General features: G+C 41.4%; 1 protein-coding gene across 21 annotated transcripts in view; it reads right to left on the bottom strand.

Annotated features, from left to right (window-relative positions):
* NR3C2 (nuclear receptor subfamily 3 group C member 2) overlaps positions 1 to 13,324 on the bottom strand; it is a 135,758-nt gene that overhangs the window by 9,021 nt on the left and 113,413 nt on the right. For all 21 annotated transcript variants that reach the window (XM_083755504.1, XM_083755514.1, XM_083755505.1 and 18 more), the window contains 2 exons: positions 5,369 to 5,499; positions 590 to 747 (listed from right to left, as the gene is read on the bottom strand). In XM_083755504.1, coding sequence (XP_083611630.1) covers positions 590 to 747; positions 5,369 to 5,499 — 289 coding nt within the window. The remainder of the gene's footprint in view (positions 1 to 589; positions 748 to 5,368; positions 5,500 to 13,324) is intronic.

Raw genomic sequence — 13,324 nt, 5'->3', positions numbered from 1 at the left:
TCCTGCATCCACCTTATCCCACCCACAAGCTGTTCCTGAGGGTTTGGGCGACCGTCTGCAACAGTAAATATTATTCCATGGAAGATTGCAGTACAATACAGGGGGGTGGGCAGTGTTGGTGCCCTCGCTGAAGCCCTGTCCATAAAGGCAGTCACTTGGATACCGCTCATTTTCTATACAAAAATCTACAAACTAGTTACTTTTTCTTTTCGTATTTGGTGCTTGTTAACTGAACAAGACAATACTGTTCATGCGCCTGCAACTCAAAACAGCAACCTGAATCCCACTATTCCTTTTTTCCAGTTGGTAGGTAGGTAGGGAAATGTATAATGTTATCACACTGTGCATTTCCTGTATGGTGTGATGTAATGGGGGGTTCAGTAGTACCACTTCGCCATTGCTCAGTGCCACTTCTGCTACTGACGAGCCACGTTTGCCTGCCATCTCACCTTTTGCACTGATGAACAGGTATCGCCTCACTTTTTTGTAACAACACTACATCACAATACCAATCAACTTCAGTCAAGGGATTTGTTTGATTCCTACAGTATATAACAGTCTCCTCCAAACTATCAAGCCAATTACTTACATCATGAATGGAGTCCAGGAGCTTTGTCAGTTGGTAAAACCGCTGCCAACTTTGCCCAGAACTGTTTGGATGTTTAATTACCATCTTCCTCAGCTCTTTAATATAATTTGCCCTCATTTCTTCAAATGCAGCTTGACTCTTGAGGCCATCCTTGGGAACTGTCATAAAAGGATACAAATATTAATCAATGATCTGTTAAGTTTACATATATATTAAAAAAGGAGAACAATGTGTTACAACAAGGCCATTCACTAACGTTCAGAAAAGCTTGCTACTGTGTACAAATGCATTCCCCATATTTATGAAAACGTAGCAACTTCATAAATCCTTTGAGGTTTTGCAAACATTCTTCACAGGTGAGTATATGAGAAAGACCTTGCTGGAGAACAGTAAAAAGCAATGTGTTTGATTACCCACTTTGACCTAAGAGAAAACCATGCCTGCCTGTGCACACACACACAGAGGGAAGAAATGGAATTTTTCTTGTAGAAAACAAAAAAATAGGTTCTTAAACTTCCAGTCAACTCTAATACTGCATACTCTTAAACAGTTGCGTAAAAATATAAAAATACACATAATTGCTTTTTACGATGAATTCAAAATCTATTCCTAGGGATGAAAATGCTTTTAGGTTGAAATATGTTTCTGAGCACACGTGCTGAAATAAAAATGGAGTTTTATGCTATACAGAATAAAATGAATTATTGTTGTGCCATGGACTGCAATTTCAGTGCTAGGATGCATTGAGGTTTTAAAAGTGTGCTCTCCCCAATCGACACAGTAGTGCTACTCAGGCATGGGTCATCTGCAAATATTCATGCTTGATCAAAAGGCTACAAGAAGGCTGCTCCTTCTGATTCAAGGATATCTCCTCTCACTAATCTATGAGCCACTTGGAATCCAGTGCCACGTTATGGCCTATATGCATAAAACTCTCAGATATACTTTCAACCTTTGGTTTTGCCTTTCCACCCCCGCCCCCCGCCCAAACTCCGCTCAGGGTCTGTGTACTACATTCTTTACCGAATAGTGATGGTTTGCATTTTTAACGGTTTGCATTTCAGCTTGAAAAAAAGCCCCCATTTGAGCCAATATGATGGGTTTTCCAAGCCTAGGTGTGGCAAGGGGAGCACTGGTGGCGGGACTGCATCTGCAGAGAGAAGGCTACAGAATCTAATTCCATTACCATTAGAACAACCATCAAGATGCTTGTATTATAACTAGGGGATTCAAAGCAACATCAGTTGGTTTCTATTTGGGCTTCACAAATCTCAGCACTGTACAGAAGATGTCTGTTATGATGGTTGGTAACCTATTAGGCAGAGAGATTATTTCATGTCTCCTCTAAACCAAGCCACCTAGTCATAACCTTAAGAATAATCAGTTCTTTTATTATGACTGACTGCACCCTCTTCTTCAATTTCTATTTTATGCATTACTTTTTAATGCTGTTAATAGAAACGACCTGCCTTTCGCTAGATTCAGATTTCATGTTCAAATATTTTGATTGATTTATCTCATTTATACTGCTTGATTGTGTTTAAAAAAACCCTCAAAGCAGTTTACAAAAAAAGATATTTTGACGGGGAGCATAATTCAGACAGAACATTAGGGGGGTGTATCCAATGTCATCATTAATTATTAGTAGTAGTACTTAATTTCTAACTTGCACAAATATCAGATTAGTTTCCTAATGAGGTGGCAGATTGGACAAGGGATCTATCCCTCTTCTTCCCCCCCCCCCCCCAGCCAAACACACTCTCCCAAAAGAAGCTTCTCTAGAGGGATGGAGGCAACCTCCCATACATTGTGGGATGTGGATCGTCTGAGGATGCAGTGGAAGAGAATCACAGGATTCCTTGGCCTAATTGCAGGCAATTCCCCGCTCCCAATGCACCTAACAATGTTTGGAAGGTCTCCCCGACCTTCTGGGGAGACAAGGGATGATCAGTGGCAAGACTTTGCCTTCCATTAGAGACAACCCTGGAATTTGTGAATATGTGCTACATGCTGCTCCCTGTGACCAGTCAGAGTTGGTGTGTGAAATGAGAAATCCTTGCCTCGATTTCCACACACTCAGATCCCAGGCCAGTTATCCATCACCTAATTTAAAAACAACAACAACAATTGCTGGATTTTGCAAAAAGATGTCAGGAGTTAGAATTAGGGGGGAAAAATTAAAAGTGAGAGTGAAATGGAAAGCACAATAGCTGTTTCAATATGGCTCCCGTTTTTAGATGTGCATGTAAATAATTTAGCAACATGAGACAAGCTGCCTACAAACAAATAGCTGTTCTGGGAGCAGTTATTAGACAATCTTGGTTTTGAAAAAATGCCTAATGGGTGGTAAATGGCAGATCATATATTTGAATGGGAGCCTGTTTGGGCTAACGCTGGGAGGAGAAGTTCTAATGGGCCATCCCGGAATAGCAAGAATAAGTTGCACACTGTTTGGAGGGAAGGGCAGGGGTGAACTTATCTGCTGTGGTCTTGAAGCAGCATATACGTTTGCCCGGGAGTAAGGCTAAAATGGTCAGCAAAGTCCCTGCTTCTCCTCCCAGGCTCACTATGTTATTCATAAGGCAATTGGGCTGGGAAGCTTTTCTCTCTCTTTTTCCCAGGTACCCCTAGACTGGAATTAACAGACCTTTTCGCTTTTGTTGCAGGGGCTCTGTTGGTGGATGGTGGTGGAGGTTTTTGGCTTCTGTAATATTATAATTGTGTCATCACAACTGGCATCTCCCAGGGGGAGGAAGCCAGAAGGTCTACATGCACCCATTAATGAAGCTGGCTCTGGAAACAATGAGTTTCTTGGAAAGGTTCCACTCCCAGAAAGGTAGCCATGCCCTCCATATGTGAGATGGGAGTAATCTATGTTACGGCTTGGCCCTGACCCAGTATTCCTAATCTGACTACACATTGGGCATTTCATCATATATTGGGTCTTTGCCCATTTCCCCACCCCCACCGACAGGTGTTCTTGCTATGTGAGTCCGTTCTGGGAAAGCTGCCACACAGCAATAATTATTTTCATTCCAAGAAGAGAATAAAATTGTTGTTCTCTTTCTAATGCTTCATGTATTCAAAAAGCATCATATCCCAACAATCTTTGCAAATAAATCAGTGCCCTGTCCAAATCAAATGGTGGCATTGCACACTCATGTGCACATCCAACATCATGTGCTCAAGGGGCAGCATCCAACTAAGTCTTATTCAGAGTGGATCCACCGGTCTCTATTCTTTAGTATGATTTGGTTGCCTACCACTCTGTGTGTAATGGTTTCAATGTTTATAGATCCACTGAAGACCCAAGGGTTTCAGGTTTGCATAACCAGACATACGTTGCATGCCTCATTTTAATAAAGATCATTTCTATGTGCCTATATGACGTTGGCACCCAAATAAATGTGTGAAGGAGTACTGAATGCTTTTTTTACTGGCAAATATGAAAATTATTACACTAGCATCAAACAGAATTAATTATATAAAATTACAATAATCAGAAACACAATTGAAACTTCAGATTGTTGGACATACGCCCAGTTGTTTCTCCGATTATTAAATGTGCCGAGGCAACTGGCAAACGTCCCTACTCTGTGGGCTGGGGAAAAGCAAGAAAACAATTGAGATGTAATGTGTGGTTTCTTCAATGTTAATTGAGAAAAACTTCCTTGATGTGGCCATCATTCAGGTTCCTAAACAAATTCCAACAGCTAGTCAAATGATTAAAAAAATAAAATCAAACTAGCTTGGAAATCTATACTGTAATGCAGTATATGGGTGGCATTATTTGGAACTGAGCTGCCATTTACAGCTATTCACTGTTTTTGTTAAAACTGAGTTATGCACACAGCAGGATTCCCTTCTGTCTCCCCCACAAATGTCAATCTGTTCTTGGAATGTTTCTTGGCTATTCATTTCATATGATGCATTTAATGCTAGAAAAGACCTAGGTTTTGGATCACTGTAGCGCTTAACCTTTTAATCCTGGCACCTAGCATTTTGAATTATTATTATTTTTAGATCTATGATGAACTTAAGCAGAAATATTCTTGCATAGATGTTTAGAATACCCTTCTACCATGTAAACAACCAGGGCAGTTTACAAGAGACAGGTTGACAGTAAAATAACAACATAATAAAGTACACAAGCAAAACAATAATTAAGAGAGCAGTTAAAATGAGCAGTTAAAATGCTGTGAGCATTTTAAAAGCCTGGTGCCAAGCAGGCAACAATGCAGGCGCCAAGTGAGCCTTCCTGGAGAGAGATTTTCCACAAGCAAACTGTCACTGTCCCAAAAGCCCTCACTCTGCTTACCACCCATCTTAGCACAGCTGGGAGTGCTGGAAAAGAACTCTTCACATGAGCAGGTTGGTGTGAGAGAAGGCATTCTTTAATAGCTTCAACACTAAGAGCTAGCAGTTTGAATTTTGCTCAGAAACAGACTGGGAGTAATATTATAGGGCTCTGCAACCCATATGTCATGTTCCCAACAACCAATCTCTTCTAGTAGCTAAGTGGCTGTATTTTTAATGGACTTTGAAGCATTCAAAGGCAGATCCACATACAATGTATTACAGCAATCATCCTCGGAAGCATTTGGTCTTTGTTTTAAACAATTTGCTGTAGGTGTCTAATTCAAAACACTGGCACCAAGGCCTTGTGGCTCCTGCAATCTAGTTCCTTTTTCACCATTTAGTGAGTCATTTGGACTTGTCGTTTAGAACGATATGTAAATTTAGCACAGTTGACAATTATGACTGGAATGGCAAACTTACCTGTGCTTAATAGCAGCAAAACTTTCATTATAGTATATTCTTCAAAGCTAAGTTGCAAGCGAACAAACTGAAGGCTGATCTGGTGCATCCCCTGGCACAACTCAAACATTGCAGACTGGCGCATTCTCTCTCTGCAAAAGGAAAAAAAAGGGGACAGAATACAGATAAGAATAGGCAAGCTTGGTTGGTAGAGTCCCAAGGCTATGCAAGTCCCGACTTACTTCACAAATCACACAGCCATATACTCATTGTGAAATAAGCACAAGTAGAACATGTTTGGTTGTAAGTATTGATGCAGCTCAACCATCGGCTAACTTCCTCCTAAGCCAGACAGGTCCTTGTTGGTCCTAAAATTCCTGAACTGGAGATATATATGAAATCATGGAAACTTCCTACCCTAGACTGGTGACACAGTCAAGTCTAGTGCTGCATCTCATGACACACTTTGAAGGCAGCACTCAAACAGCACATCAGTTTCGAGCAATTCTATAATTCAGGCATGTCCAACAGGTAGATTGTGATCTACTGGTAGATCACTGGACGTGTGCGGTAGATCACCGGTAGATCACTGGCTCCCCCCAAAGAAGCTGAACAACTGTGGCTCCCCTAAAAAAGCTCAACATTTTACCTCCTCCATGAAAAAACTCAACAAAAACTGCCAGTTTTTAACTCTGTGAGTTAAACTCACTGCCAGTTTTTAACTCTGTGAGTAGATTGCAGTCTCTTGGGAGTTGGCCACCACTGTTCATTCATCTTGCTCTGAAGAGAAAACTCAAGGATCAGACCTTTAGAAGCCACCAACTTACTAGATGACTTTAAAAGGGGAATAGATAAATTCATGGAGAATGAAGGCCATCAGCAGCCACAAGCCATGATGGCTAAATGTTACATCAAATATCCCAGGCAGTGTTCTTCTGAACGCTAGTTGCTGGGGAACAACAGTGGCACAATGCTACTACACATTTAAAAAAACTTTTAATTTCAACCACAGTAACGTTTTTCCCTGGTTGGGAGGAAAACTTCAGTGCTTGCAAAATGCGTTGAGAACTACAGAAGGAACATCAATTGATATTTTAGTTGAGCAAGTGAAGTTATAAGAGGAAACCAATAATTATTGATTTTATATACATCAGCTTAGAAAAACTTTCACAACCAAATTGCTCAATTTCTACCCCATCCCAGTCTAGTGTAAAATTATTTCTAAAAGGCAAGAGACTGGTCAAACTAGTTGTGCAGTACTATGCAACCACTTTCAGAGAAGTGAAGTGTGAACTATCAAAGAGTTCACAGGTTAATGCTGTGGAAGGACATTTGTATATTAAAGTGAACATCAGAATTAAATAGAAGAGTTCCTCAACCACTACATATTTCTAAATATATACACCATTAATGCCACCCTAATAGATTTCATTTCTAACTAGTGAATGATACATGTTTTCCTGGAAATATAGCAGATCAAGCTCTAGGATATTAAAAAAAGAGAATACTTGTGTTGCAAGAGAATGAATCACAGGAATAATTTGCTCTTAGGAAGGCTTATGTTAGAATTCAGGTATCACTTCTTAGATAGTGTTTTGAAAGCAAAAAAGGAAGTTTGTAAGGACAAATGTTCAGAGTTGTTTTCTGTACTTCTTTAACAGTCTCAGAGGAAGGAGTATATGGTTACCACCCACTCAGCTGTAAGTCATGCATTACATTGAAAGCTAGCTGATTCTTCCAGTAGATAAAGCAACATAGTTCAGCTCCTGTAATTTGGTGCTTTTTGATTTATTCAGCTGTCACCAACCATAAATATGAGTGTTTTCCCAAAAAGTACCTGAGATAGTACTGCTTACAACAAGGAAAGGCTGGGCACTCTGTCATACTAGTGTTGTTATTTAGGAGAGGGGGAGAATAATACACACACACACAGAGAGAGAGAGAGAGAGAGAGAGAGAGAGAGAGAGAACACAGAGAGGATGAAATGCATCCATTTAAATACAAACACTTGTATTGTGCTTGATGAAGCCCCAGAGCCAGAGATCGACCACTGTCATGGACTGGTTGGACACAAAGGAATGATGGAAGGAATCGGCTGGGGAACCCCCGGGGAAGAAGGCTCAGAGTTCAGGGAGTGGTGGTGTGAAGACAATGAGTGGTCAGAGGGAGAAGAGGGAGAAGACTGGGAGGTGGAGGTATCAGAAGGTGAAGAGGTAACAGGGCTTGGTGAGCTGGGAGAGTCTGTGGCAGAGAGGAGTCCAGAATGAGAGGCAGAAGCTGAAGCAGGCGAGGAGGGAGGGCAAAAGGCAGAGATGAGTCTGGCTGGTAGGGAGTCACAGGTGACTCTTTCCTGCTGCAACCAGCTTTCCTCCCCCCCACCCCAGAACCCAGAGAGGCATGAAAGGGGCAAAAGATAAGATAGCACCACACAGGTGCAGATTCCTCAGAATGCTTGGGAGAAACCCCAGAGAGGAGGGGACTTAGGCTGCTGTAGGTACCTTCAGTCTTAGCAACTGATCCATGGGCGGGGGGGGGGGAGAGATATACTGGGGGTGAGTTCCATGATCATTAGGCCTGACATTCTGCCAAGTCTGTGCAGATCCTGTTCTTGCTAATAAAGAGGTGACTCCAATGTGCATGGTGCGATTTACTGCTGGCTCGCTCCTGTCAACCACCATAAAAAATATATTGATATGTGGTGGTTAATCTGTGTTACTACAGATGGCACTAAACTACAACTCCCATAATCCCTGGCCATTGGTAATGCTGGCAGGGGCTGAAGGAAGTTGTAGTCCAGCAAATATCTGGAGGGCTGCAGGCCAGCCATCCCTTCTACATAGCACTATCAAACTAATGCTTTTGTAAGTCGTTTGAGGAAGAATGTTCATTCTATCTCCATAGGAATATACAAATACAAACCAGTGCCTTAAACTGTGCCCAGAAAGCTCTAAGTAGCCACTACAGTGATACCCCTGGTTACAAACTTAATTAGTTCTGGAGGTCTGTTCTTAACCTGAAACTGTTCTTAACCTGAGGTACCACTTTAGCTAATGGGGCCTCCCGCTGCCACTGCACTGCTGCCAAAAGATTTCTGTTCTCATCCTGAGGTAAAGTTCTTAACCCGAGGTATTACTTCTGGGTTAGCGGAGTCTGTAACCTGAAGTGTTTGTAACCTGAGGTGTTTGTAAGCAGAGGTACCACTGTACAGACTTGAAAGCAATGGTGCAAAATTCTCTCAAAGGCCCATCTCCAGCTGGGTTGTACAAATTGCAGCACCTGAATTGCAGCAAGTTGTGAAAGCGTCTAAAACCACTTTCAGACCTTTCAAGCAAGGTAATCATTTTGTTACACAATAACTGCACAGTTGTTATTTATGTTTCAAGGAATGCAGAGGTCCTTTCCCTATCTATTGCAATAAAGACTGTTCTACGGAAAGCAGTTATGCAAATCTGATAGACATCTATTCAGATAGTGGCCATGATGTCATTGGCAAAGAGCAACACACCTCGTTTTTTAAAAAAACATGTTTACTTATTTATCCATTTCTCTCTCAACCAAGCATTTCCCCACTGTAGCACTCAAATCTCAAAGAAGGCCAGACATCAAAATACCACCCATTCTGCTTTCACACCTATGCATATCCTGACATTTTTTTCTTTTTTCACATTTCTTCTATGGAGGCTCTGGGCTCATCTCCAACAGGGTAAGATATTGTGGCCCCGGCCATGGATCAAGGCTCAGTAGCAGAGCTTCATGCTTTGGCACCGGGGGGCGGAGAGCATGCGGGGGCAGGGCTGGCACCCATCCTGGGGGCAGGGTGTGACACCTGCAGGGTTGGGGCACCCAGTGCGGGTGGGAGGGGGCAGCCGCAATGGCACTCTGGGGATTGCCTTGCCAGGGGCAGTGCACTCCCCCCACACTCCTCTTCCTCCGCCAGTGTCAAGGCTTGCACTAAGACAGAACTAAAAACCAGGGAGGGAGTGTCATACAGAAAGCTTCCAACAGTGAAGGCTATGACCTGCTCACAAGACTAAGTAGCCACCACTACAAAGCAAGGAACTGATACAGAGAAGAGCCCTGCTAGAAGACCCCATCTAGTCCAGCATCCTTGTCCCACAGGGGCCAACCAAATGCCTATGGGAAACCCGCAAGCAGGATCTAAGTGCAACAGCACCCTCCCAATGTATATTCCCCAACAACTGGTAGTCAGATATAATGAAATATTATCCCCCCCCCATGTACTGTGAAAATCAACCTTATACTACTGATTTATTCTATAAAGATATTCCAGCACCTTCAAATGCTCTCATGATCCTGATGTTTGATTATTATTATTATTTCCATAGCAGAGGAAAAATCTTCAGTAACAGTTTGCTTAGAATTCAATGGCACGTGTGCTTGATAGTTATTATTCTTTTATTAGTAGTATTTTGGTATTAGTATTAGTATTATTTATTGAGTTGATATACTGCCCTATACCTGGAGGTCTAAGGGCGGTTCACAGGACAAAATCAAAATACAGTACAAGACCACAAAATAGATAAGCAAAATAAAAACAGCAACCCAATAATCCCCCATATCCACTTTTACAAGAACAGAACACCACGTTACAGCAGTGCAGGTAGAGACTACGTATGAAGATGTATTACAGAAAGCATTATGTCCTATAAAGCTACAAAGATACTCCAGTGCAACAGAAGAACTATGGCTGCTACGCCACTTGAGCATAAGTTCCCCTCCATCTGAGAAATACATAACCTGCACTGGGCCAGGGAGAAGGGATGCAGTATGCCACATAAAGCACCAAAATTATGTAAACCGTGTTTCTGCAAGATTAATAGCACTGTATGTTCTGACATGAGAAGAGAAGACTCTCTGGAAAAGACCCTGATGTTGGGAAAGATGGAGGGCACAAGGAGAAGGGGACGACAGAGGACGAGATGGTTGGATAGTGTTCTCGAAGCTACCAGCATGAGTTTGACTAAACTGCGGGAGGCAGTGGAAGACAGGAGTGCCTGGCGTGCTCTGGTCCATGGGGTCACGAAGAGTCGGACGCAACTAAACAACAACAACAAATGTTCTGACTAAACAACAACAACAACAAATGTTCTGACAGCAGCTGTTATTGGGGTATGGACCAAGAGGAACCTAAACAGAGTCCAGGACCTGTTTTCCCCTCATGTCCAGCCCACTAGATAATTGGTGCTGTCAGCTACAGATGTTGGAGAATACTGATGAAGGCAGAAAAGGAAGTGGAAATTGCATCAGTTTGCATGTATCTCTCTGATCAAGAATGGATTTTTTTCACATCATATTAATTAATGGCCTTGTTTTTACACTGTTTTGACATTTCCTTTACATTGGAACAAAAGTTCTGTAAGTTCTGTAAATATATCCATAACTTCTGCTAAATAGCAGACAGTGAGATGCATAACAGTATTTGGTGGGAAGCCTAAGTGCAGCAGAATGGAAGCAGCGCTGATTGTGACAAGCACAGCTTGGAATGGAAATTGCTATTTTCCTCTGCATACATGCCTTTGTAGATTTGGTATTTCCGCTCTTATAGCTATTAAAACAAAGCAGCACAACAGTATGGATGCTGAAAGTGACCTAAGGAGTGTTCTATCTTCCACAACACCCTAAATCCAAAAGCTTGTGGCAAGCACGCAGCTTATCACATAATTGAAATGGACACTTTGAAATTTTATGTGATTTCTTTTTGAAAATTTGAAGTTTTTTAAAAAATAATTTAAATACTTTCATTTGCCTTCATTATTAAGCCCAAAAATATGATTTATAATTAAAGTTGCAATATTTCAATCCTTTTGAAAAGTCAAATAAAATAATTAGGGAAGCTAGGCCTGAAGGGGGTATGGATTTTTAAAAATATTAGCTAAAAGGAGCATGGGATTAAAAAAAAATGTTGAGAAATAAGAATATCTATCCAATGTGTGTGTCTGAACTTCTTGTTAAACTTTTGGTACACATTTCCATGAAGTCCAGACCTTCTGAAGCAGAAAAAATAGGGATAGTATACCAAAAATACTTGGTTGATTCTCCAACAAGATCATGAATTACAACCCTTACCCATTAAATGCACAACTGTATACATCTCACTGTCAGACCAATTGCAAAAATTCTCTGGCCAAATATTTAAATAACATAGGTGTTAATGTTTTATTAATATTTACAAGATTATAAAAGGCTTCCTAAAACTAGGCCCATGGGATTAACAGAGCGAAAACAAAACGAATGTCAGTAGGAAAGTTCAATATAGCAAATGACCTACGAAAGTTGTGGAATAATACTCTGCTAAATGCAACAATGACAGCAAACGAGCTTTTCCTCCTCTGAAACTATACAATTAAAGTAAATCTGATATGCTTGAAAACACAGCCTTTTATTTTACTCTTCTCCCTCCTTAACTGTTAACACAGAATTAGCTGTTCAGGATACCAGGAAGAGTTAGAAGCTGAAATAGCTGAAAGGTCACGTAGAGGTAGCTGCGGCCTTACAGTGTGTTATGCAATGATAAACCCATTGCTCTCAAGTTCAGCAAGGATTCCCACAGTGACTGCACATGACACAATAGAAAGGCACTCATCTGAATGGTTATTTAACCAGAACACTTATAAAATAAATTAGAAAAGAATTTTTTTAAAAATCCTAGCTATAACTAAGGCCTAATGTACTGGATCTTAACTGAAAATATGACTGGTTCTTAGCATTACCCATCTTCACTGCCCATTTCAATTCATGGTTCACTGACATAGAGTTGTCTGCAGTAGCCAAGGACACTTATTCATCCCATGTGAATTCTAGCTGCCTAACCTGCTTTCAGATTTGCCTTTCAGTGCCACCACAGTATAGCATATTTAAACTGAAAAGATGCATCACAAAAAAAGTTTCCTAAAAATAAGTGCCCCTTCAAAATACAGCACGGCAGCTGTACTGCCCATATCTATTTGTTGATTCCAAACTCCAGAAATATGTTTTATGGCCCTAAAATCCAGTGCTTCTCATTAGGCAATAAACTAGCTGCACACTACTGGTTTCTGACCTACTTTTTGGGAAACACTTTTAAAATCTAACATTGAAAGAAACCCCACACTTATTTGTTAGCTATGCTGTTCCATTTATTTGTTTCATATTAATCTGAGCATACTGTTCCCCTGCATTGGACTCTACTAGGGGTACTAGTAGTAGGTTAAACCTGATGAATAGTAAAATCATATGTGAACTTCATCAAACCCTTTGTAGTCGCAGAAAGAATCCCCATGCTTAATATGTTTACATATGGGCCAAGGAGCAATTCCAATAGTTTTGGGCTAATAAAAGGAATTGAAGAATAGAAAATATTTTTAGATGTTAGACTCATAGACTCAGAGTTGGATGGGACCCCAAGGGTCATCTAGTTCAGTTCCCTTCAAATTAGCTAAAACAGCTAAACCAGAATAGGAACATGGGAAGCTAGCTCAGTATTGCCTGCACTGACTAACAGTGGCTCTCCAAGATTTCAGAGAGGGTTGTCTCTGTGCCCTACCTGGAGATGCCAAGGACTGAAGATGGGACCTTGCGCATGCAATGCAGATAGATGCTCTGTCCCTGAGCTATGGAGCCCTTCCCCCTTAGGTCTAGAAGGCGAAAGACCCAACAACTCTTCAGGTCCAGTATCATCATACAGAGCATCTGTCTGATGTAGGGAACAGTGTGACCTCAGGAGGCTGAGTAGTGGTGATGAGCCTTCCTTCTACAAGTGGTCTAACACTCCTCGAGGACCTGCTTGGGTGAATAATCCACAGTGTGAATCTGCCATTCATAAATACAGCTCACCATCACAGCAGCAGTGTTTGCAGTTCGTAGAAGTGTAGAGTTGGAAGGGACCACAGGGGTCCAACCCCATGCGATACAGAAATATTTTGGCCCAACGTGTGGCTCAAACCCACGGCCCTGTGATTAAGGGGCTGCCCTTGAGAC

This window comes from Podarcis gaigeae, assembly GCF_964106915.1.
Source record: "Podarcis gaigeae genome assembly, chromosome: 9".
NCBI lineage: Eukaryota > Metazoa > Chordata > Lepidosauria > Squamata > Lacertidae > Podarcis > Podarcis gaigeae.
Note: the sequence above shows the minus strand (reverse complement) of the source record. Positions and strands in the feature narration are given on the sequence as shown.